General features: G+C 33.8%; 3 protein-coding genes across 6 annotated transcripts; 2 read left to right on the forward strand and 1 right to left on the reverse strand.

The window, feature by feature from the left end:
- Positions 1 to 2,519: 2,519 nt before the first annotated feature.
- On the forward strand, positions 2,520 to 9,117 carry LOC129900271 (nudix hydrolase 26, chloroplastic-like). 3 transcript variants are annotated; one of them, XM_055975215.1, is made up of 7 exons: positions 2,520 to 2,832; positions 2,917 to 2,967; positions 7,653 to 7,745; positions 8,030 to 8,124; positions 8,368 to 8,482; positions 8,579 to 8,681; positions 8,869 to 9,117. In XM_055975215.1, the coding sequence occupies exons 1-6, from the start codon at positions 2,566 to 2,568 to the stop codon at positions 8,642 to 8,644; spliced, it is 687 nt and encodes a 228-aa protein (XP_055831190.1). In that variant the 5' UTR covers positions 2,520 to 2,565; the 3' UTR covers positions 8,645 to 8,681; positions 8,869 to 9,117. The 3 variants fall into 3 exon arrangements, with proteins under 3 accessions (XP_055831190.1, XP_055831182.1, XP_055831198.1); XM_055975207.1 differs by having other exon boundaries at positions 9,082 to 9,117; XM_055975223.1 differs by having other exon boundaries at positions 8,579 to 9,117.
- A 2,219-nt stretch (positions 9,118 to 11,336) lies between these two features.
- Positions 11,337 to 14,259, forward strand: LOC129900302 (probable inositol oxygenase). The gene is made up of 11 exons (XM_055975255.1): positions 11,337 to 11,413; positions 11,849 to 11,924; positions 12,030 to 12,111; positions 12,265 to 12,469; positions 12,557 to 12,616; positions 12,745 to 12,797; positions 13,024 to 13,146; positions 13,255 to 13,324; positions 13,461 to 13,539; positions 13,834 to 13,915; positions 14,056 to 14,259. Exons 1-11 carry the CDS (start codon positions 11,383 to 11,385, stop codon positions 14,080 to 14,082), a joined length of 888 nt encoding a protein of 295 aa, XP_055831230.1. The 5' UTR covers positions 11,337 to 11,382; the 3' UTR covers positions 14,083 to 14,259.
- LOC129900293 (uncharacterized) lies at positions 13,323 to 16,572 on the reverse strand. 2 transcript variants are annotated; one of them, XM_055975241.1, is made up of 2 exons: positions 14,700 to 16,572; positions 13,323 to 13,785 (listed from the first exon to the last, which is right to left on the reverse strand). In XM_055975241.1, exon 1 carries the CDS (start codon positions 16,510 to 16,512, stop codon positions 15,049 to 15,051), a length of 1,464 nt encoding a protein of 487 aa, XP_055831216.1. In that variant the 5' UTR covers positions 16,513 to 16,572; the 3' UTR covers positions 13,323 to 13,785; positions 14,700 to 15,048. The 2 variants fall into 2 exon arrangements, with proteins under 2 accessions (XP_055831216.1, XP_055831206.1); XM_055975231.1 differs by having other exon boundaries at positions 13,323 to 13,843.
- Between the last annotated feature and the right edge of the window lie 9,468 nt (positions 16,573 to 26,040).

Genomic DNA, 26,040 nt, shown 5'->3' on the forward strand with positions numbered 1-26,040 from the left:
TTTTCTTAGAGGAGAATAATGACAAGTCTAGGACATACAAGGTGCTTTAGAATGCTGATGTTGGGTTTGAGATTGGAGAAGAGGAGTATAGGCATATAATTAACTTGACTGATAGAGTTTGTAGTTGTAGAACTTGGCAACTGAAAGGCATTCCATGCCAACATGCTATTTATACTTTGTGCCACAAAGAAAAGGAACCTAAACCTCTTATGGAACATCAGTATAAGAAGGATACCTTATTAAAGGCTTATATTTCATCCAGCTAATTTCAAATATGAAGATGTAGCTTGAAACTAACAATTCAAGGATTAAGCCTCCTGAACCTAAACTAATGCCTGGCAGGCCTTCAAGAAATAAAAGAAAGGGCAAAGATGAACCAAGAAATAAGTATGAAAAATTGTCTAAACAAGGGGTGAAACAGACTTGTTCCAAGTGTAAACAACAAGTTCATAACAAAAGATATTGCAAGGTAACATAATTTATACTTGCTTATGCCTTTTTTAATTTCTTATTGAATTTTTAATGAACATATTTTTGTGTTTAAATATTCAGATTACTGGTCAAAGTTCACAAGCATCGAGCCATAATTCACAATTTACTGGTCAAATCTCACAAGAAAATAGCCAAGTTAAACCAAAAAGCCCCAGCCAATCCGCATCAACAACATCAAGTAAGCATGCTTCTCCAACAATAGTTTGTGGTGTTACAAATAAGGTTAGAAGGGTGAATGAAATTGCAAGCTCAAGCTAACCACCATCATATGTGGATACAAATATTTCTATTATAAGAGGAATATCAAGTCAACTACCTTTTAGGAGAAAAAAAACTATTGGACAAAAGAGATGGAGAGTTGCAATTGGAGAAGATTCTGCAAGAGGGGAACCAAAGAAGCCAATCCATAGTGGATCAAGTAATTTTGGATTTGGCATCTTCACAAGTGCAAGTGGAACACAAATACTAAATGTATGTTGATTTCTCTTTTGGTTACATACTAATCTTCACAAGTGCAGTTTACATACTAATTTTGATTTCTCTTTTTTTTTTTGTAAAAACAACTAGGGACTTCAAGTCAAAGGATTCTATCAACATGTTCAAATTTTAAGGATGCAAGTTCAACATGCGTAGATCTTGGTTTAAAGCCTACAGGCTTGATATGGGAAAACAAAGATGTTGTCACCATCTCCCAATTGCAACAAATGGCAAACAAACAGAAGAAGTAATAGCACCAACTTTGAATACTTTTTGCTATGTAATGTGGATTATAAAATAATTATTATTTTTGCTTTATACTGGTACTGGTAAACACTTTTGAGGGGTGTATCCTATATAAACTGATCTACTGATTTTGATATTTAGCATAATGCTAATTTTGAGCTAATTATGAAGCATATTTTTGAGTTACATTGTTATATTGTTAACTGCTTTTGGTATTAATGTGTGATGAGTTTGGCTATGTTTTTGAAAACATTTTTGTTTACATATTATGTGACAACAAAGTTGTGAATTGTATATAACAATAATATCAAAATACATAGAAATTTACACCAGCAAAAACAACAACATGAAGTTTCATTTTATCCAAAACATGAAGTTTCATTTCATTTTATAGACAACTTTACAGCAACAACAACATCAAAATAATACTAGACCACTACCTATCTAATGATAGACCATCCTATACCTCAACAACATAACACATACAACAATTAGGCTTCAATGTCCATATTCCAAACATTATCAACCCAATAGTAATAAATTAAATATAGTCAACAACTTCCATCAAAATAAATAAATTAATTAATAAATAAATACTCTCAATGGTCCAAAATAATTGACTTTTAGGGTGTTTTTGGTATGAAGGAAAATATTTTTTTGAAAAAAAATAATTCAATTTCCTATGTTCGAATGACTTAAATATTTTGGTAAAGGTTTTTCAAATGGACTTATGTTCTTTCAATTTAACGAAAATGACTTCCCTATAGTGCAAGAAAAATATTTTCCTGGACTCTCTTTCAACCTCACCACCCCTCACCTAATTCACCCAAACACCCCAAGCCCTAGACCCTCGTAACGTGAACCACCCCGCACCCAACTAAATTGGGACTCGACCAGAAATCGCTTGATTCGAGACCCTCTGTCCTTGAGACTTAACCCTAATCCAACCAAAAATCTTTCTTTGACTCATGACCTAACTCGACCCGACCCTAAATCAACACAAGACCAAACCCTTGACCCCGACTTGGGGCAAGATCTTAGGCTAGATCTCAAGGTTGTAGTCGGATCTCGATTCGAATCTCTTATCGGGGGTGGATTGGATCTCGAGGTCAAGTCTTGGATCATGATTAGGATTTGATCTTAGGCCAAGGTTGGTGTCATGTCCTGATTCAATATTGGGCCAGGTTCATGGTCGATATCCGACAGAGGCCGGGTCATTCATTGGGTTGGAACAACGGTTCATGTTCGAGTTCATAATATTTATTTAGATTATACTTAAATATTTTATTAGGAAAACATTTTCCGAACATACCCTTTAATCTTTAAAAGTTGGTAGAAAAGTTTTGGCTTATGTTAATGGCTTTATTTTGTCGATCCATCGTCTCTAACTTTCCACTTCCTCGTCTTCCATTTCAGCTCATCCCTCCCAACACCTCAATTCCTTCCCTACACTGCCCTCCCAAATCCCACCAAATTACCGCTTTGCCACTCGTTCTACGCTGCAAAACAGCTTCCTTTGCTTCACTGCCGTCGCAGCCGGCATCAACCATGGAAAACCCACCTGAAGGTTATAGAAGAAACGTCGGCATTTGTCTAATGAATCCTTCTAATAAAAAGGTCTTTCTTTTTTCTTATAGTATGTTCTGTAGTTATTTTTTTCTTTGATTCAACTATCTTTACTTAAAAATCAAAATTCTGCAGATTTTTGCTGCTTCAAGGCTTGATATACCTAGTGCTTGGCAAATGCCGCAGGTAAATCATATAGATTTCAATTGCGTTCCCATTCATTCTTTTTGTTTCAATTGTTGAATGCGTTATATTTAAACTCAAAGGACATATTCACTTTATGGTAGTTAGGGACACGGCGGATCCGGAATTTTCATTTAGGGAGTTCCAAAAATAAAAATGTAGTATCTGGATGAACCACTAAGTCAACCTCTATTCTTGTTTTAGGGGATTCAAAATATATATATATATATATACATAAAAAATAAAAAATTGACCCTATATGTAGAGTGTAATGTTTTGTCGAGGGTGTTTGGATGAACACCCTTCCCCCAACCCCCTATATCCGCTCCTGGATAGGGGTGGGTGGGGCAAGGTAATCGGCTAATCGGAATCTATCTTCAGAGCTAAGTACTAAGGAGGTAGGTTGGAATGTATGGGCGTTGGTTAGCATCTAGGACCCAGAACACTCTACTCAGGGTCCGAATAGCCAGTGAGTGCCTATGAAGGATTAATTATTTCATTGAGGTTTTCCACTCAAACTAATCAAGGTAGTAAACTTATTTCTTGTCTAAAAATATCCAAATTTTGATGCCCAATACTCCATAGATAGTTCGACTTGTATAAGAGCAATAATCAAATTTAGCTCAAATCATTTGTAGGGGAACCTTACCTTCTCTGATTCATTTGACACACACAATTTCTTTTCCATGGATATGCCACATAGTTTGTATTTGAATTTCTTTTGTATGATGGGTGGGGAAATTAGGAGTAGTACTCCATTTGGTTCAATTTATATGACACTTTTTACATTTTGGGGCATTCTAAATATTTGACAGTCCATTCATATTCATCAAGCTAACTATTAAACCATCATTTTAATATTGTTTTTTACTTTGGTTATAATTTGAACCAACATATTGAACACCTTGTCCAGTTTAAAACCTTTGTATAAAATCTAAATTTTAGCCTAATGCATCAAATTGATTTTTTTTCACAGAGGTGAAATAGTATTGACTCTAATTCACTAAGAACATGTCTTGATGAAGTAACCATTGGCTAAAATATAGATGATTGTGTGGTGAGGGCATGAACCCAAAATTCTCACTAAAACTTAGCAACTATTTAAAGTTTACTATCACGTCCCACTAGTTGTATCTGACTTCCTACCACAATCTTCTACTGTAATCTACTATCTGACATGTGGATGAATGTAATCCATGCGTTTCTCATGGAAGTTGGAAGTATTAATAGCCGTCTCCAAGTCCAAGAAGAGTCAAGAATCATTCTTGAATTACCTAGTGGATTAGGTTATAGTTATCAACAAACCGACGAGGAAAAGAAGTTTTGCTTAAAACACAATGTAATCTCGATTGAGAAGAACAATGCAATAGGACCGACTATAGTATTACTGGTCTCTTATAGTCCAGTATTTCTTTCCTTTGAAGTTTGGATTGCCAATTATCTGTTGGGATAATGAAACAAATAAGTCCTGTTTTGAGTTGAAAGTTGTCAAGGAAATGGACCTTGAATCTACTCAGCCTCAAAAGTTAGCTCATGACGCGAGAATTGCGAAGACCATAAAAAAAGGGCAGCCCAGTGCATTAAAACTCCTTTTATGTGCGGAGTTGGGGGAAGGACCAGACCATAAACGTCTATTTTTCCTATTCCTTAGTTGCAAGAGCATATCCTATATAAGGAGATAATAACCTATTTTTTCAACCGATGTGTGATATTTAACATCCCGTGCATGTCCTATACTAGACACCGGGTGGGTAGATAGTATAACATGGGGTTCAATATAGGTAACCAAGAATTGAGTTGGGTCTTGTTTGATATACGTCAAGAAAATGAATCTTGGGCTTAACTCAACCCTAATAGCTAGTTGATAAGATTAGGATTTCCCAAAGCTATATTAGGAGGCAACAAATCATTCCGCCAACCTTTAGTGACTTGTCCATAACGCCCTTGAACAACTGAACAAACTGAAAGGACCTCTATTCAGCTCCCTATGTGGTTTGAATGTGGGAAACTTAGCAAAAGCTTAGATGACCTATATGGTGAAGCTTTTGGGTAGTATATTTCAATAAATGTGAATGTTTATAAGAGATTATGAGAGGTTCCAGTAAACATTAATCTTTGAAACTTGGCAATAAAAGTGTAAACGGGGTCTAACATTTATGATGCCATATATACCCATAAAACAACTAAATTATACGCTAAAAAATGGCCGTCTAGGAAAATTTAGTTTAGTTCCAAAACTAAGCACTCATGTTTGGCTACTACCCATTGACAATTTTGCCTATTTAACATTCTAAATGTGATTCTAAGTTTAACATGTGTGCGCGCAAATGGGTCATGATCCAAAATAGTGTGGTCACTTGAATCATATTAGATTCATTGAGGCACAAGAGAGGACATCATACTAATCTAACTTGAGGTCTTTGTCACAGAAGGTTCTTTAGCAGGTCGCTTTTCCACATATGTATCAAGTCTTTATCTAAAATGGAAAGTGACTTATAAAAATTGATCTAATTAAAGTTCTAAATTTTTTTAAAATGCAGCAATATAGACTAGAAAAGATCAACCTCTTTCTAATAAAAAACAACAGCTATATTGCAAGCTCCAATTATTTGTAGTGAAATTCCCTTGATACGTTTTTAGAATATGATTTGTGTCGCATGAATGTGAAATGCATGTCTATGCTTCTTCATGGGGAGCAGGTCTTGTATAGAAATAATTAAGCTTGTAAGATCTCAAGGTCGTACAAGAACAACAAATATGCCCTAAGAATGAAGGTGGAGTACGATGATTCCGTTATACAAGAACAATGGTGATATTTAAAATTGCAACAACTATAGGAGTATCAAGTTATTGAGCCACACTATGAAAGTGTGGGGGAGAGTGGTGGAGATGAGGGTGAAGAGGTGTGCTTATTTTTGAGAACCAGTTTGGATTTATGTCGGGACATTCTACCACAGAAGTCATCCACCTTGTGAGGAGACTAGTGGACCAATATAGGAAGAGGAAGAGGGATTTACATATGGTGTTTATCGATCTGGAGAAGGCTTACGAATAAAGTCCCAAGGAAGGTTTGTTGGAGATGCTTGTAGGCTGAAGGTATACCTGTGGCTTACACTAGGAAGATTGAGGACATGTACTATAGAGCCAAGACCATGGTGAGGATAGTGGGAAGAGACTTGGAGCACTTTCCGGTCATGATGAGGTTGCACCTGGAATCATCTTTTAGCTCATTTCTTTTGGCATTGGTTATGGATGAGCTGACGCGGCATATCCAAGGTGAGGTTCTATGGTGTTTGCTATTCACAGATGATATAATACTAATTGACGAGATTCACGGTGGAGCTAATGATAGGCTGGAGGTTTGGAGCTAAATTCTAGAGTCTAAAGGGTTTAGGTTGAGTAAAACCAAGATTGAATACTTAGAGTGTAAGTTTGGTGATGCTACGCATGAAGTAGCGTGGAAGAGAGGCTCGATGCTCAGGGCATCTTTAAGAGAGGATGTTTCAAGTATTTAGGGTCTTTAATTCAAGGTAATGGGAGATCGACGATGACGTCACACATCGTATTGGTGCGGAATTGAAATGGAGGCTCGCTTTCGGAGTCTTGTGTGATAAGAAGGTACCACCAAAACTTAAGGGTATTGGACCGACTATGTTGCATGAGACGAAGTGTTGGTCGATCAAGACATGTTCAAAAGATGAAAGTTGTGGAGATGAGAATGTTGAGGTGGTTCGTGGGCATACCAGGAGAGATAAGATTAGCAATGTGGATGTTCGGGACAAGGTAGGAGTGAACTCTATGGTAGATAAGATGAGAGAAGCGAGACTGAGATGGTTTGGACATTTGAAGAGGAAGTGTAGATACCCCAATGAGAAGGTGTGAGAGGTTGACATTTGGCAATGGCGGGTATTAGGAGACGTAGAAGCAGGCTGAAGAAGTATTGGGGGGGGGGGCGTGATTACACAGGAAATGATGCATCTTGAGCTTACCAAGGACATGACCTTAAATAGGAGGTTTTGGCGGTTGCGGATTAGGAAAGAAGGTTTGTTTGTAGTTGTGCGTTCTTTTGCTTTCTTGCGGCATAAGATTGATGGTAGTACTTGGACCTTCTTTTTTACCGGTGGTATTAACACTATTCTCGTAGTTTCTTGTTCTTCGATTTCGATTATCACCTACGTTTTTTGTGCTTTGGTTATCGTATTATTTTGTTGGCATTATTGTTCTTTCTGCTGTATGTTGTGACCTGCTCCTATTTCACATTATTTCGCTGTTATTACTGCTCTCATTTATGTATTCTCCTTTTCAAACTGCTTGTAAATGCTTTATTTTAAGCTGAGGGTCTCTCGGAAATAGCCTCTCTATCTCTACGAGGTAGGGTTAAGTCTGCGTACACTCTACCCTCCCCAAACCATACTTGTGGGTTTGCTCTCGATATGCTGTTGTTGTTCTTAAGATCTCAAGGTTCAGTTCTGGTTTGACATTCCTAGAAACCTTCATATGCACTTTCCTTCATTTGACAATATTTGCATGTTCTCTGAAGATATTAGTTTCTCTCAGATTCAAAGTTTGGTGTGTCTTTTGCTGTAAAAATTAGAATAAAAGAAAAAGTTAAAAGAACTGTGTAACTTTTTCGAAATCTTGGTCTCTGCAATAAAATAAAGAATAAATATCTGGTTTTTCTGAATCAGGGTGGAGTTGATGACAATGAAGATCCAACAAATGCTGCCATCAGGGAATTAAGAGAGGAAACTGGGGTTACTTCAGCAGAAATTGTTGCTGAGGTATAAAAAAAAGATCCTGCTATCATCTTGAATTTGTCGTGTATTATTTCTTTGGTCCTTCCATTCAAGGCAGGCCAGGAATAAAGAGCTTTAATCAGCTCAACAAAATGGCTGTGGTTATGTAATACTTGGCTTGTTGGGTTGTGATGAGAGTTCCCACAGTTTAAAGTTGGTTTCCCAAAGTTAAAGAAACCCGAGTCTATGAGATCCTTTTTCTGAATTAGATGTGATCTCCTGTTTTGAGTAGTGGGAGGCTGGTTATTGATGTTCTAAACCTGATGTAGGTTCCCCACTGGGTAACGTATGATTTCCCTCCAGACGTTAGAGAAAAGCTAAGGCATCAGTGGGGATCTGACTGGAAAGGTCAAGCACAGAAGTGGTAGGTGCTTCTAAATCAGCAAAATATACCTGAAACTGTATATTTTGCATTTCTTGATAAACAATCAGTGCGAGAGTGATTGCTATACAACATGGTTTTGGCGCGCATGAGGATTCGTGGACACCATGCTATAAAGTTCTACTTCCTTAGTTACTGCTCTTTTGAGTGTTCGATTGTTTTCTCTTTTATTCCCACTGTTTCCTAGTTCTGAATGGTACTGAAATACAATGTGGAAAAATCCAGGTTCCTATTTAAGTTCACTGGAAAGGATGAAGAAATCAACCTTCTGGGGGATGGGACAGAGAAGGCCGAGTTTGGAGAATGGTCATGGATATCACCTGAGCAAGTTATTGAGCTTGTGAGTGAACCATTTTGACCTTTGAAGTTTGTCCTAAACCGAATTAAAGCTTTAACTCCTTTTGTTTTGACTTTTATCCAAAAATCTTGTCTACAGGCAGTGGATTTCAAGAAGCCCGTTTACAAGGAAGTTCTATCTGTTTTCTCGCAACATTTCCAGTAGTGAAACTGTGTCATTTCTGAAGTGCAAAGTTCAAGAGGTTCGTTTATCTAAAACCCTTTCTTTATTAGATATCCACTAGTCCTCTGCCATTCTCTTAGCAAATTTGTATATAAATCATCATTCTGTCTTCATCATCAAAGCTTGAACCACTCAAGCGCAAGACCTATGAATGCTGTATCCCTTTGATATGAACAGTTTTTGCTAAGCTTTCTTTGTGTTTGCAGTAATTTGATTACATGTTTGCACGACTTTTGGAGGATTCATATAGCCGACTCAAATTTGTTTGGGATTGAGACGTTGTAGTTGTAGTCTCTCGTTCTTCCTTTTCTTCAATTAACAGCCCAATGAAAGACTGCTTCACTTGATTCAGAAGAGTAGATTTTGTATTTGTCTCGTTGTATATTTTTATGTTTCAAAAAGTTGGTGATGCTTAACAGGTTATATTTACCAAATTAATGGCAGGAGGTTCAATATGGTTTTTGCAAGGGGCTAACTGCATAGCTTTTTTTGGTGAAATAAATGTGAACTTGTTCTACTGTGTACAATTGTTGATTATGCTGTAACCTCGTTTTCCCTTTTTTCTTTTTATAGAAGAAAAAAAAAGAAACCTTATTACACAGAGAAAAAGAAATGATGAGAATTTTAAACTTAGCTTTGTCTGAACATTTTGGTCATATATGGTCCGTCAACTTTTAATTGTTCACTATATTAAAAATAAATATTCATTTTTACTTTTTCAATTTAGAAAATAAAAGATAATTTATTACTTAATTTCTAATTTCACCATTATTATTAACTATAGCTATTTCTCAAAACATTGAATTTATTATTCAAAGATGATATAGTAAAATTGTCATTCTATTTTTTCTTTTTAAGGGGTGTGTCAAATCAATACTCGACGAGTAAAAATGAACGGAGTGAGTATAATCTAGCTTATAATCAACTTTAACTTAGGCTTATTCTCATTCTATCAAAGTAAGTATCTATCGTTCTTATTTTATGCAGAATAATGACATTCGTTTATTAAAATTTCTAATCTTTTGAGATCAAATGGCTGAATGATTATCTCTTTTTAAAGGGAGTAAAATTAATTAATTGTTAATTCGAAATTAAAATCTGAATAATAAAATACCAAGTACATAATTCTGAAGATTTTATGTCATAAAAATTTAACCCCAGAACACCTGGAGCTTTAAATTACAAAAGCTACAAAGAAGCTGAATGTGATCTAAGGGTAAATATATTGACATTGCACATATAATAGAGAAAGTTACATATTTGGAATAATTATAGTTACTAGTCAAATATATACTATTATAAGTATATAAAAAATATATATATTTATTGACTATTATTTTAATGTATAATATAAAAAATCCTATATAAAATCAGTGGTCAATGGCTTGATATTGGGATAAGAAGGAAGAAATGTCCATTCTTAAAATTTGAGGAAAAGTTTTATTCTTAAAAAAGAAAAATGATTTTCAGTTGTTTCCATTTGGTTAATTTTTTACAATAAGAATCCCAAAAAAATATGTTGAATCTCATATAGTTATTAGTCACATATTTTTGGATAGTTGAAAAAATTAAGTATCATTCTATACTAAAGATTTTGTATAAGTTAATGTAATAAATGTAGAATAGATACACTCTAAAGGATATACATGAATTACATAATTAGGAATAGTTATCCTAATTGATTTTGTTATGAAAAAAATATTTACACTAATTCAATAAATGCACATTTTCACCTCAAATTATCTTTTCATGCATATAAATTTGTATCGCCTTGTTATTCTACTATCAATGAGAGAACAAGAACAACTATCGAAATTAAATTATAAAAAAATTTAATTATATTTTTTAATTTTTTTAAAATTTTGTATCCGTTACCCAATTTAGGATAGACTAATTCAAATTCATACTGGATAAGTAATGTTTAATTAATTAGTGAGCATTGAGCAATGAACATTGATAGAGATTAGATTTTAAAAAATGCATAATAATAACCATTTTTAATTTGTGTCGCTAAACATTGTAACTTTGACTTTGTTTTTAATATTTAGACACTTTAATTCGACCTCATTGCATCTCATGAACCTTCGATGTTTAAAGTGGGATATAAATTGTGGAGATGTCTAAATAATCATTTTATAGATTTGAATATTCAACTGACAGTCTGACACAATAAAAACAAATTAAGATGTCTAGATTATTATTTTATAAATTGCATTAATATTCAAACGCTTCAACTTACCATAGAAATTTAGTTGTCTATCTATATCGATTAGAAAATTTAGAAATTAAAAGTTTTACGGATAAGATAGGATCATCAACATTAATTTCAAAAGTTAATCAAGATAAATATAATACAGTTAACCATATTTTTTAATAGGCAATATAAGGGTGAGTCACCAAATTAAATCCCACCCCCACCCCACCCCACCACCCACATTTATTTCATTTCCATTAATTTTAGGATTTTTAAAGATTTACTTCCAACAGTTAAAAAAAGAAATTTACATTTGGCATGACTCATTCATTATCTATATCTTTTTTTTTTTAATTATCCACTCAAAGACGAGTCACCTTTCTTTTTACTAATTTTATTACCAAAAAAGGACTTTCTTGTTTCACTATAAAAACCCTTTTATTCTCAAAGTTTTTAAAACAAACAAATTCTCATATCTAATTTCTCTTTGGTTAATTTGTGCTTTTTTTCTCAAGTCAACTCAAATATGACTTTCCTCATTGCCCAAACTGACCATGGTATATTTTTTACTGACTTCTTAAATTATTTATCCGATTATTATTTTTGAAATTTGATGTTTGAATTTGAAATTTTTTATTAAGAATCTGTTATTTGAAAAAGTGTTAATCTTTTTGATATATCACTAAACTTATCGAAATGTGAATTTTATAATTCAAGCCCTTTTAAATTCTAAAGTTTATAATTTGTACATACCAAATAGATTTTCAAAAGACAACTATTACATACGATAAAATGGTACATCCACCCCATTTTGACAACCGCATTTAGTAATTTCCAACATTTTTTATGTTTCGTGATATATAGGTACTATTGAATTGTTTTTCCGTTACAAAAATTAGTTTCATGACTTTTATTTGGGATAAACTGATAGTTGGATGATTATTTATGAAATAAAAATTTGATATTTATGTTGTTGATCTTGTTAGAAGCAGAATTGGAGAACAAAAAGGCATACTCTGATGGTGTATTTGTTGTCCCAGGCAACAATGCATTTGGCAACTCATTCAGGTAATTAATTATAACATTATTTTCTCAATAAAAAAATTATGTAAAATTTGATATAATGCATAATATACACAACTTATTCTAATGTTTAATTAATTATCCATGCAGGGATTATAGTGCAGAGACTGAACGCAAAAAGGTCGTGCGTGAACTCTATCGCCAGAGTCACATTAACCAAACATATGATTTTGTAAGATTCTAAACAAATAAACAAAAAATTAAAATCATTTTTTTGGTACATTGGAAAGTGTGCTTAAATCAATCTGTTAGGAGCAAAAACTTTATATCCATGATCGTATCTTTCAAACTAGTAATTGCTTTGATGCCCGTTTAATTTAAACAGGTGAAAAAGATGAGAGAGGAATATGGGAAGGTGAATAAAGTGGAGATGAGCATATGGGAATGTTGTGAACTTTTGAATGAAGTTGTGGATGATAGTGATCCTGATTTGGATGAACCACAAATTGAACATTTGTTGCAAACTGCTGAAGCTATTAGGCAAGATTATCCTAATGAAGATTGGTTACACTTAACTGGCCTTATTCATGGTATGTTAGAAGAAAAAGAAATTATTTTTATGAATTATTTGTATGCATTTAAAATAATTAATTTCTTACACAAAATGTATTTTGTAGATCTTGGCAAAGTTCTTTTGCTTCCTAGCTTTGGAGGGCTTCCTCAGTGGGCTGTTGTTGGTAAGAATTTCTTTAGTTTTAAAAAGAAAGTCTCTTTCTTTTTTCTAAAACTCTTTAATTTTTTTTGATTTTTCACATGATTTGTTTAAGACAAACAAAATTAAAAAATATTTTGGTATATTTTACAGGTGACACATTCCCCCTTGGTTGTGCTTTTGATGAATCAATTGTGCTTCATGAGGTGTTTTTCTTTACTTTTTTTTCTTGTTGAGTTTTGTTTTTTTTCCTCCTAAAGCTTTGATATTCTGGCTTTACTGGAGCCGAGAACAACCCCCTTACCTGCATAAGGTAGAGGTAAGACTGCATACACACCACTCTCCTCAGATCCTATGTGTGGGATTACAGTGGGTTCGTCGATGTTGTTATAAAGTTTCATTCTTCTTTTCACTCAATTGTCTATTCTACAGCAATTGAAGGGAAATCCTGATAACAACAATCCAGCTTACAACACGAAATATGGAGTTTATTCTGAAGGATGTGGGCTTAATAATGTGGTGATGTCTTGGGGCCATGATGACTACATGTACTTGGTATGCACTTTTTCTTATTATTCAGATAAAAAAAAAAACCTTTCAAAAACTTAGTCCAAATAAATGGAGAATCATATCTGATTTAACATTGTGTGTGTAATTATGCAGGTAGCTAAGGCAAATAAAACTACTCTTCCATCTGCTGCATTGTTCATCATTCGATATCATTCCTTCTATCGTAAGCAATACATAATTAACTCCTTTTTTCGTTTTCAACAACATACCTAGTGTAATGATGTATGCAAACCTTACCCCTACGACTTGATGGATATAATGTTAAACTTAATTGCTAATCTTGAACTATTGTTATGTAGCTCTGCACAAGTCAGGGGCATATACTCACTTGATGAATAAGGAGGATCATGAAAACCTGAAATGGCTTCAAATCTTCAGGTAAGGTTTTTTTTTTTCCCAATTACATAATTTGTATTTCTGCTTGCTTCTTGATCTGAATGGGAGTCCCGAAGCAATGGTAAAGTAGTTTCCGTGTGATCTATAGGTCACTGGGGTAGGTCGTTTACATCACACTCCTTAGGGTTGCGGCTCTTCCCCGAACCCTGCGTGAATAAGGAATGTTTAGTGCACCAAACTGCCCCTTGCTTCTTGGTTTATTTTTCTTGATGACCTTTCCAGAATTAACTGTTGAGCATATGGTTAGACTGAATATTGTATGATGGTGATTGACAGCAAATATGATCTGTATAGCAAGAGTAATGTTAGGATTGATGTGGAGAAAGTGAAACCTTACTACATGTCCCTTATTGAGAAGGTAAGTTTTTCATTTGCCACACTAGTTGTTTAAGATCAAATAATTTGGCATCGACAATATGAATCCTCACTGATCATGTCCGTTCAATATAATCTTTTCATGCTGCTTTACTGAACTACAAAAAAACATTTTGATTGCAGTATTTTCCAGCCAAGTTGAAGTGGTGAAATCTTCCAATTAGAGCAGCTACGAAACAAGATGCTTGTAGATACAAAAAAACAAGATTCAGGAACTAGCTATGGGATTTTATTTGTGCAGTTTTTTTTTCCTTTTTCTTGGGTAGGGTATGGTGTTCCCTTATGTTGTTCCTAATGTTTCATAAATAAAAGTTTCTTTGTTGAAAATGCATTTTTTGTTGGATTATTGTGATGAGATAAACTATATCTCATCTTTGAAAAAAATGCATAGAAATGTAAGCATATACAACAACATACCTAGTGTAACCCAACGAGTGGGTGTACACAGACCTTACCCCTACTTTGGGAGGTAGAGGTTGTTTCCAATAGACCCTCGGCAAGAATGCAAGGATATCTAAGATAAAATAATCACAGCTAAGAAGGAACTCTGAAACAAAAGAAAGAGCATCTCTATGAATCAAAGCAAGTCATTCTTAACTGGCTTGAAAATAACAAGTAATTTTGTATCATCAACTCAACTAGCTTTGACATTGGCAGCTCATTATCTGTTCAAACTCATTGCACCAACTTATATAAACTAAACGGGCAACAAATTGCTGGTGTAGTGAATGAAGCAAACTGGACAGTGTTGAGGTTTCATTGCTTACCTCCTTCCATAGTTGATACTCGCGGTCCATTGGTGTTGGATGTGTGATTAAGCTTTCCCTTAATGCTGTAGCTTTGGTTTTCTCCTTCTATTTTGACAACTTACAGAAAATAGTTGGCACGTATCTTTCCCTCTAATACTACTCCAAAGTCCAACCCAACAATCCACAGCATAACAAGCGATATAACTCTTAAGCTTTAAAATAGACATTTGTTGTTGATATTCATCACAAGGACAACACTGGATTACCAACACAGTCCATCAGAGCTAATAATCCTTGAAGAAACAGTGACTACTGCTGCAGTAAAATGTACAATCTACTCCTCTCGATCCTAAAGAGAACATAACAATCATTGTGTACGATCAGTAATGCGTTCAATATGATCACTAACTATGCCAGCAACAACCCCAGGAGAAAACCTACTCATCATATCATCCCTTGCCTGCTTACCTCTGGCCTTAGCTTCCTCATGATTTCTCATTACATGCCTCATTAGCATTTGCAGCTTATCAACCGAAGGTTCAGCCCATAAATGCCCCTTAAATGGACCTTCTGTGACTTCACTCATGCTATCGACAGGCAATGGGTAGCTATTATCTTCTGTCATGAATTCAGTTGGTCCTGACCAATTTGTAGCAATCACTGGCAAAGTCATGGCCATTGCCTCCACAATAGGCCTACCCCAACCTTCACCTCTAGATGGCAGAACAAATGCATTAGCAGCCTTATATAGCTTAGGCATATTGACCTGAGCTATGTGTTCGTCGATAACATATACTCGAGCCCAACCATCTTTTGGTTCTTCCAAATCCGATTTTTCCACATATTCAACAATCTTGTTACCAAAATCCCTATCAGAATGATATGGATTCGTTAACAGATACAAAACAACATCATCACCTCCAGAAAACTCCTTCAAGTAAGACCTCAACAAAACATCCCATCCTTTCCTATATTCCCACTTGAAAATACTCAAGAATACAAACTTTTCCCCATTTGAAAACGACCCCATCACTAAATTCCCTATTGAACCAAAATCTAATGACTCATACTTAACTGGATCAAAAAAATCAAGATCAACAGGCTGAACAATCTTGACAACTTTCAATGGATCAACCCCACTTTCAGTAAAAGTTTTCACATGAAAATCAGTAGGAACCCAAACAAAATCCAAAAGATTACACCTTTTCACGTGTTCATCATTAACTCTATCAGTCTCAAACATGGTCCTTCCAACTACAGCCTTAAAATGACCATAACCAATAGGTGGACATGGAAGTGTATCAAAAAGTGGAGGATACCAAGCACCAGGTTCACTATGACAAACAACAACAGTCTCATTCATCTTACATTCTCTTTGGTGAAGCTCAATAGCCAAATTTCTCATATCTAAAGGTAAACCCTCCCAAAATTCAAGATTTTCAAGATCCCCATGTTGCTCAATTTTCAAATTAAAAGTTGGATTTTTATACATTGAGTAATCATGTAAAGCTAAAATGTATGACCAAGCTTCTGAACTGTACCCACCTCCTGAAAGAAATGGAGCCATCCATAGAACACAATAAGGGGCTGTGTAAATGGGGTTTCTTGAAATTTCTTTCTTGATGTTTATGACTGTTGGATTCAGCAAATTTAATCTGAGAAAAAAGAGTTTTTTGAAGTGATCTGTTTTGCTAATACTGAATGAAATTGCTAATAAGAGAACCAAGATTGATAGAAGATAAAAGGGTTTGGATTTTCCGATGGAAGGAAGAGTCCGGCTGGGTGGCGGCGGCGGGAGGTGGCCGGAATCTAGTCTTTCGGCGGAATGCATAATCAGAATGAAGATGGAGCACCGTATTTGAGCAAATAATACCTTTATGTTTTAGTTGATTTTTAATAACAAGGACAGTGAGAATTTTTAATTTTTTCGATTTTTTATTTTTATTTTTTTTAGTGATTTGGCTATGTTATCAGATTTGATTACATTGATCTCGATTATCAAAATTTTTGATACCGTGATTTTGATATTATGGTATTTAGTATGGCATATGGTATACTTTTTAATTTTTTTTGGTATTTGGTAAGGTATTTGATATTTAGAATTAATATACCAAAATATCGAATATATATTATTAAAATACTAACAAATATGCAACTTCATATTAGTATAAACTAGGATAATTGAATGTGTTTTAAAAAATATTTGTCATTTTTAAACATGCTTTTATTTCATTACCATTTTAACAATAGTAACAGTACTTTAATTAAATAAGACATTATATATCACTTTTTTATTTGAGGAAAAGGAAAAGGGCGCGTCATTATCTCTCTTTCTCTTAGGGTTTTTTCTTCATTTTTCTGGCTCATCATTCTTTCCTTATTCCTTCAGCTTTTTGTTTGTTTCAGACGGAACTCGTAGGTTTTAGGTGCACAATTGTAATGGAAGGTCAGAAATCTCCTAGAAGAAGCCCACAAATTTGAATTGTTGATTTAACTGGTGGTGGTGAAGTGAATGTCAGTCCTACTTTTTGTAACGACCCAAACCGTTGTTAATTTCGATTAAAAAGAAATCACAAGAATTTGGCTTGACTGGGTCCCACCACCCCGCCAGAGCAGGAATAAGGCCGCCAGAGCGGGAAGTCGTAGGATAGAACTTAAGTCGCAAGTTTTCTTATTTTCCCACTTCTCCCAAGTGGAGGTTAGAGGCGAGGGTTTTTGTAAAACCCTCCAAAAAAGCTGCTCTTGAAGGAAGAAGAGGATGGGAGGGAATCTCAGCTTTTGGAAGACTTCAATCCGTGGAATTCAATCTGATTTTTCCCCGTGGAATATTTGGAACCAATGATTTCAGCAGTGTTATCTCTCCGCGAATGCTTGGGGCCCAGGTAGGCTAGGCTTCTATTTTCTAAATAGTAAATCTATACCTACTGTGTAATTAATATAGACGAAAAATTAATGAGAATTCATATACTAAGTTGTCGGTCATGGGTTACGGGCAGAGATCCGATTATGATAGGGTCAAATTCGAATTTGACCTGGGTAGAAAGGTGCTGTAGTGAATTGAGAAGTTATTGATTATGATGTTTGTGTGCAGCTGGTTAATTTATATCCGGCAAAGAATCTCATACAAAAAAGTAAAACTAGTAGATTTTGAGGTTAGACCATAAGGTGTGGTAGTGTGGACGCTGATTATTCCCGGGAGTTACTTATGATATGGCTAAACATGTACAGATAAAGGTGACAGGTTAGTCCTTATATAAATGAGCTCTTACTGGCCTATTTTTGTGATAAACCCGTTCTTGGTGATATAAATGATATGAATACTGAATGTAATTGTGAATGTTGTATGATTGGATCATGTGTCACGTTCCGACATATATATGAATCGGGTGTCATGTTCCGATACGTATTTGGATCGGGTGTCACGTTTCGACACATTCTTGGATCGAGTGTCACATACCGACACAAATATGACTAAATTGGGTCCCCTGAGAAGGCCAAGTATGTGTGTGTGGATGATCCCATGAGAGGACCTGATGATTTATGTATTTCCATGTAATAATAAGGTTAGTGGTAGATGAGCCATGGACTGAGAACTATAAATGAACTCTTGAGTTGAGGTGTGCTAGATATAGAGAATTATGATCATCAATACACTTATTGGTGGGTAAGAGGATGGGCCCTGTTAGTCCTGCATGTGATCTATATGGTATAATCGTAATCTATATTTATACACTTAGAAGTTGAGGTTTCTAGTTGCCAGAGAGTGTTACCATTGTGACTTTCATGAATAACTGAGGTAGGGATAGTGGTTATCTAGAACTCAGCTGAGTTGGAGAGTGTGGTTGTGGGACGGATATGCTTTATGTTATAAGACAATTAGACCAACTAGTGAGGGTTGATCGAAATCATTGAATGATTAAGGTTGCTAAGTGGGGACTACGGGGGTGATGGAATAATAGTAAATGGGGTCCATAACCTACAGGTCTATTGAACGATAATGCCTATCGGTACGCGTGGTTTGTACTGATACTACTCTTGCTATGCCACTTGGCATAGTCTGGTTGCAGTGTCAGTTATGTCTCATAGGTGAAGACGAAGGAGAACCTCCATCAACTTCTATTTTCCCCTTATTTTGGTGGAAGCTGGGTCATTAGTCTTTATTTTATTTCTACTCTTAGTAGCTCTTGTACCTGTTTAGACTAGTATCCTTGGGAGATTTTGTACAATTGTGTAAGCTGGACTTAATATAGTTTTCTATTCAATTGTTTTAGGTTTTGCAAGTATTCTTACATAAGGGTTCTACGTAGGTGTAACAACCCCTAAAACGTTGTATGTTGGTACTTCAATTCTCGATGAAAATAATAATGTCTCTATATTTTGGACATAACTTTTCATAGGATTATCCAAATTAGGTCAACCAAATTTCTGAGTAACCACAACATCATTACCTACAACTTTTGTGAGACCATATATTAAGTTTCGGAGGTTAAGTAGGTCAAATAAATTAATTATTGTAAGACTGTGTGCTGTGACAAAATGGAGTATTTGTAGAAAAAAATTCATATCTCATTGTAGGATGCTCCAAATTGTTTGATTCTTAAACGATATGAAACTAGACTTCTATATCTACAATTCTTATGAAGACACCAAATCCTAATAAGGAATTTATCTTGTTTAAATGCAGCTCCGAAAAAGAGTATTCTGTCAAAGATAACTCATTTCACCTACCATGGAAAGATCTAGATACATTTGACATCACTCATGACATCAATAGTCCTCCATTTGATATCACCAATGACATCAATATATTCCATTAATTTTTCAGATTTTTCTTTATAATTATTTTACTTATTGTTAGGTCCCTCTTTCCCACCTATAAATACCCACCTTATTTCCTCATTTTATTCATCAAGCTTTTTAAGCAACTCTTCTCTCTATTTACTCATTCTCAAATATAGTTTTAGTTTTAGTAGTATAAAAATACTACTCTGGTGATTCTTATACTTCGGGTAGTACACAAAACAAACCGGCGAGAAGAAAAGGCTAGGGGTCCAAGAGTGTTCCAATTCGAAGTAAAGCTTCTGATTTAAGGTATGAAAGGCTTTCATAGCATTGGATTGAGTTCGTCCATGTTCCCAATATTTAAATTCATTATAATTGAGTTATAGTTGAGTTTTATCCAAATCTTGAATTCTATATGAATTAATTCTTCTTCTATTGAGTTAGATATATTTATGCATTAATATTATTATTATCTCTCATATTATTGGAATTATTGTTCATGGCTACTTTCCCATGAATCCTAATTGATTTGATGTTCATGAATATTTTTACACATGTTTTGAGTAAAGATGTTGGCTTTTTAATATTTTCATTGATAAAAATAGTAATATGAATTAATACTATATATGTATTTTATTGAGTTTTGAAAGAGAAAAAGAGTGAGTTTGAATGAATTTGAGCAAATGATATTTTGAGCAAGATGTTTTGATGAGATGTAAATGATGTTTTTTGGAAGTATAATGATTGATGAACATGAAATGAGATGAGTTTGATGATTTAAATTAAAGTCCAATGAGACTAGATGATGAGTTTAATATGAGCACATATTTTGGGAGTAGTATTGAGCACCGAGTTGGGTAAGAGTTTGATTGACTCAAACCCCAGAACTACGTAGCCAGCGTAGGATGGAGGCTATGCCTCTTAAGTCCCCAAAAGAGGACTTTGATGAGTGGATCCAAGATGGTGATGTCCGTTACCCTGGCAAGGTATTGGATGGATGTGGCATCGACATCACTTCGTTGTATCATCGCTAGCTCATAAGTGATGGTTGTCGGTTAGAGAAACTCCCAATTTAGTAAGCATTGCTTGTTACTATTATTTTTATTATTATATTTTAAACTTGCATTACATATTGATGTTGAGATAATGTTGAGTTCTGAGCTGAGTTTTCTTGAGAGGAGTTTCTTGATATCTGTCCTTACCTTCCTGCCATTTTACATACTCGTACATTCCACGTACTGACATCATTCGACCTGCATCATTTTATGATGCAGATACAGGTGTTAGAGATCCTCAACAAGCGCATCGTTGAAGATCATTATTTTTCAGCTATTTGGCGAGTCCTTCTTATATTCGGAGGAACTCTTTATCCTTTAATTATTATTGAGTATTATGTTTCTTTTAAGGTAGCCATGTACATGTCATTGGCACCATCTAAGTGTATTAGAGGCTTCATAGACAGAGTTTGATGATGTAATCGGAGTAATTCTCCTTAGAAACTACTTTTTTTAAGAATTATCTATTTTTTCTTTTGATGTTGATGATGACAAGCCCACATTAGTATTCTTAAGTCTTCCGCTGATGAACAAATGAGTAATGAGACCAAGTGGTTCTCTTGGAAGCCAGAGATGGTTTCTGAGTGCCGGCCACGCCTAGGGTACCCTCTCGGGGCGTGACAGTAGGGTGTATAGTGGGTGCCCGCACGGCTCGGTGGGTTGGATCGTAACACTTTTAATTTGGGAATTTTTGCAAATCAATATCTAAAAGAAGCTGGTGGTGAGGTTAATCAAAATGTTTAAGCAATGCATGTGAAGAAAAAAGGGCGGTAGAAGTAAGAAAAAACCACTGAGTTGAGTTCTGAATCTAAATCGAAAAGAAAATAAGTTGATGTTGCATCGACATCTAAGAAAATTTTTGACAATGATGATGATTTTGAGGATTTACCTCAATTTCAGTCAAAGAAAGTGAGACCTACGGTTGCTCAAGAGAAGAAATCCAAAAAGTCGAAATCGATTATGCAAAAATAGGGTTCTGCCGGAGAGTCTATATCCGGTATGTCATTCTACCAACACATTATTTAACTGATAACTTTTTCAATCTGTTTATGTGTATATTCTTAGTATGTTGTTGTTTTGAACTTGTGTGCTAGATGTTGAAGAAAAAATTTATGTATTTGATACTTTTATTATAGTCTAAATTTATTTGCTCAAGTTTATTATACTTCAATGATCTATAGATACACACATTAAAGTTGAATTAGAAGAGAATTACAGACGAATGAAACTTGTAGCTAATGAAAAAAAGTCTTCAATGATATGTACACCACAAAAATGAATTAAATTTTGAACTAAAATATATTACGCAAACATTAAAGTTGAATTAGAAGAGAATTAGAGACAAATGAAACATGTAGTTAATTGAAAAAAGTCTTCAGTGATCTGTACATCACAAAAATGAATTAAACTTTGAACTAAAATGTATTACACACACATTAAAGTTAAATTAGAAGAGAATTAGAGACGAATAAACCTGTAGCTAATGAAAAAAGTCTTCGGTGATTTGTACACCACAAAATGATTTAAACTTTGAACTAAAATGTGTATTACACACACATTAAAGTTAAATTTGAAGAGAATTAGAGACAGTGATCTGTAAAGAACAAAAGTGAATTTTTTGTGTGTATTTGATACTTTCATTATAGTCTATTTTAATTTAATATGTTCTTTACTTTTCTTATGGTGTGAAATTAGTGATCTTTAGCCTCTTTTGTTAAGTCATTTTAAATTGTTTCAGATACTGTTGGTTGATGTGTTTTTTTCATTGTTTTGGTGTATTATGAACTTTGTATTTACCCTTTTTTTGCTATGAATAAAGCTACTTCGTTATGTGACTGATTTAGATGTTAAACATGTTGTTCTGAATCTTACATTGGAAAATTTGTGAATCAGAAATCTTTAAACATGTTGTTCTGATTTGGTTATAATTTAAGCATTGAGTATTGGATTATAGTTTGTCTTGAGTTCATGGTTGTTTTAAATATTATACTCGTCTAAGCTTGATTTATCTATTGTTTGATAATTCCACCTTGAAATATGTGATCACTTTCTTAGTTTGAGCTCTATTCATGTCTACTTTGGTCTCCTATACTTTGTGTCCTTTCCCTGCATATTTCTTATTCATCTGTTAGTCATTGCCTATTCATTTTCTCCTTGCCTGGCAGTTATGTTAAGATTTTATCTTCAGTAGTTTCTTAGTTTCTATTAATGATCAACTGCTTGATTTCTCTTTTAAAAATTGTAGCTTCATGTTATAATGCTTTGATAGAACATCTCATATGCCTTTAAACTTTTTTGTTCTTCTAATTGAATTTAGTATGTTGCTGCTGATTTTAATTGAGCTTACTATATTGCTGCTGGTTTTGAGTCCTATTTGAGGGTTCATGTTAAAATATAATTATCTATAGTGATAGATTGATATTATTTATATGCAGGATCGTAAATTCCGGAGATATTAAGATGTTTTGTATTCTTCAAATAGGTGGTCGTCATATACTAATCATGACGTGATTGAGAAAATAAAACTTTCTTTATCTTAAAAACAGCTTGAGTTATTTAGGAATACTTGTTTTGGTTACTTTCTTGATCTTACGAAAGTGACCACACAACTCCAACTTATTCATTGCCTTATGAACAAGGAGTTAAAACACATACTAGATGAGGTGTTTGCTGTTGAATTAAATGAGAAGAGGCTGTTTTTCGGGATTAGGAAATTTGGATTAATTACAGGCTTAAATTATGTTAGTGATGGTTGCTCTGCTAATGTTTCAGATTCTCCTTGTTGGCTGTTGAGCAATTATTTTTCTGAACAAATCACTGTTAAAAAAAATCATCTACGCGAGTTATTTTTAGCAAAAACATTTCATAGATGATGATTCCGTTGTTTCACTAGTTATTTTGTTCTTTATTAATGATTTTTTGTTCTCATAGGAGAACAATGAATACCAAATTAGTAATAGATATTTCTACCTTGTGCAAAGTGGACAATTCAATTCTTACCCATGGGGTTTAGATGTCTACAAGAAGTTGCTTGATAATGTGAGGCACAAGCTTCATTCAACCAATCAATACTATAGATTAGGTTGATTGCCTCTCGCCCTTCAAATTTGGATATTTGAGTGTTGTTCTAGAGTCAATGAAGATTTAGCTATTCGAATTTTTGATTCTATTCCAAGAATTTTGAGGTGGAAAACTGTTGCTGAAAGTCCTTGGCAAAAGCATATTGAAAATGCTTTCTTCATGCGTACGAAACACAAGGTATCTATACAAGGTTAATACAATTTATGACACATATATATATATTAATTTAACTCAAGTAAATACATCTATTTGTTTCTGTATTTTAATTTCAGTTTGAAAATATAGTGGCAAGTGAAGATGAGGTATCTAAATTCCGGCTTCCTAAACCTCATGATTACCATTCTGAAATCTTGAAATTGGAGCCGAAAGGATCAAAATATAGTCTAGATATATTGACCAGGGAGGTTATACAATTGAGAAAAGAACTTGTAAAGATATAAGATAACTTGGCTTTAGACTTTATCTTTTTCAAAACTGTTATTCTAATATTTGTGTTATATTTGATTATATACTAGGCAAATGAAAATCACAAAGATCTTGAAGAGAAAATAGACTTACAATCTATTCAAATGAAAGAATTTGTGATGAATTCCAACAAATAATTATTGAAGGATATTTCTTTGTTGTTTGCTAAGAGAGACGTCAATAGTTCTTTTACTCAAAAAGTTAGGAAATCATCTAACAAAGAGGTTGGCGAGACATTTTCGGGTGGATTACTTCAATGGAGGTTCTTTTATGTTTTTAATATATCTATAATTTCTTGTTTCGCTTGCTGGCAGGGAGTTAACTAGTACTTTATTTACTGTTTAGATTTTTTACTTATCTAAGTTGTAGTTTAAGCTTGATTTTTTATTTACATATTTTTCTTGTAATATATTTTAATTACACACACATCAATTTCTTCTTGTGTTGATGCATCAATACATGTATCAAGAGGGCATGACGCTCAAGTTGTGAAATCAAATCAATATGAAAAATCTCAAGTGCTTAAAGCTTCAGTTAAATTTGCTGCTGTTGGGAATTCTGAAAGCAAAATTGGTAATAGAGGGTTTAATACAAATGTAATATACATTTCATATACTTTTATTCAACTTTTTTTTAAAGTGTTCATGTTATGTACAGATGAAGATGTTACAAGAATTGCTATTGAACAAGTTTTATCTAAGGTTGTCTAAAAACAGTTTATAGCTAGTGTATAAGTTAGGTTTTGAAGATTGCTTTGTGCTATCTTTTTAAGGTGATTTTTGTTCATGTAAAATACACTTTTAATATAGTTTTTTTTCATGTAAAATATATCTTCTTTTTTTAATAATATAATACATAGCTACGTTAATGTTAAAATGTTGCAATAGTGTTATCAAATGGAAACCTGCATTATGAATTAATGTTGTGTTGAAAATGCCTTCGGTGTTCTATAGACCACAAAAATGAAACTTGAAGTAAAAATGAATTAAAATTGAATGAAAAATGAATTACATACATATTAAAGTTGAATTAGAAGAGAATTAGACACGAATGAAAAGTGTAGCTAATGAAAAAGCCTTCAGTGATTTATAGACCACAATAATGAATTAAATTTGAAATAAAATATATTATATAGACTTTAAAGTTGAATTAGAAAAGAATTAGATACGAATGAAAAGTGTAGCTAAGAAAAAGATCTTCAGTGATCTATAGACCACAAACGTGAATTAATTTTGAACTAAAATGTATTATATAGACATTAAAATTGAATTAGAAAAGAATTAGACACGAATAAAAAGTGTAGCTAAGGAAAATGCCTTCAGTAATCTACAAAGCACAAAAATGAATTAGAATTGAACTAAAATGTATTATATACACATTAAACTTGAATTAGAAAAGAATTAGCCACGAATAAAAAGTGTAGTTAGGGAAAACGCCTTCAGTAATCTATAAAGCACAAAAATGAATTAGACTTGAACTAAAATTATTATATAAACATTAAACCTGAATTAGAATAGAATTAGACACGAATGAAAAGTGTATGTAACATCCCCTAAAAACGTTGTATACGATGTTTCAATTCTTGCTTAAACATGATACATCCTCTGTATTTTGGTCATAACTTTTCATAGGAATATCCAAATTGAGTGATTCAAATTTCCGAGTAACCACAAGATCATTACCTACAACTTTTATGAGACCATATTTTAAGATTCGGAGGTTAAGTAGGTCAAATAAATTAATCTTTGTAAGGTAGGATGCTGTGACGGAAATGAGTGTTTATAGAAGAAAAATCATATCTCACTGTAGGTTTATCCAAATTGGTTGATTCTTGAACGATATGAAACTAGACTTCCATATCTACAATTCTTATGAAGACACCAAATCCTAATAAGGAATTTATCTTATTCAAACGTAGCTCCCAAAAAGAGTATTCTGTCAAAGATAACTCATTTCACCTACCATAGAAAGATCTA

Source organism: Solanum dulcamara, chromosome 1, assembly GCF_947179165.1.
Source record: "Solanum dulcamara chromosome 1, daSolDulc1.2, whole genome shotgun sequence".
NCBI classification, from domain to species: Eukaryota; Viridiplantae; Streptophyta; class Magnoliopsida; order Solanales; family Solanaceae; genus Solanum; species Solanum dulcamara.

Bases quoted from the DNA above. Each gene is read 5' to 3' on its own strand.
- LOC129900293 (XM_055975241.1), bottom strand. From the start codon at position 16,512: ATGCATTCCGCCGAAAGACTAGATTCCGGCCACCTCCCGCCGCCGCCA.
- LOC129900302 (XM_055975255.1), top strand. From the start codon at position 11,383: ATGACTTTCCTCATTGCCCAAACTGACCATG. The intron at 13,147-13,254 runs GTATGCACTTTT...GTAATTATGCAG, and splicing joins ATGATGACTACATGTACTTG to GTAGCTAAGGCAAATAAAAC. The intron at 13,540-13,833 runs GTAAGGTTTTTT...GGTGATTGACAG, and splicing joins AAATGGCTTCAAATCTTCAG to CAAATATGATCTGTATAGCA.
- LOC129900271 (XM_055975223.1), top strand. From the start codon at position 2,566: ATGTTAATGGCTTTATTTTGTCGATCCATCGTCTCTAACTTTCCACTT. The intron at 2,833-2,916 runs GTCTTTCTTTTT...AAAATTCTGCAG, and splicing joins TGAATCCTTCTAATAAAAAG to ATTTTTGCTGCTTCAAGGCT. The intron at 8,483-8,578 runs GTGAGTGAACCA...TCTTGTCTACAG, and splicing joins CTGAGCAAGTTATTGAGCTT to GCAGTGGATTTCAAGAAGCC.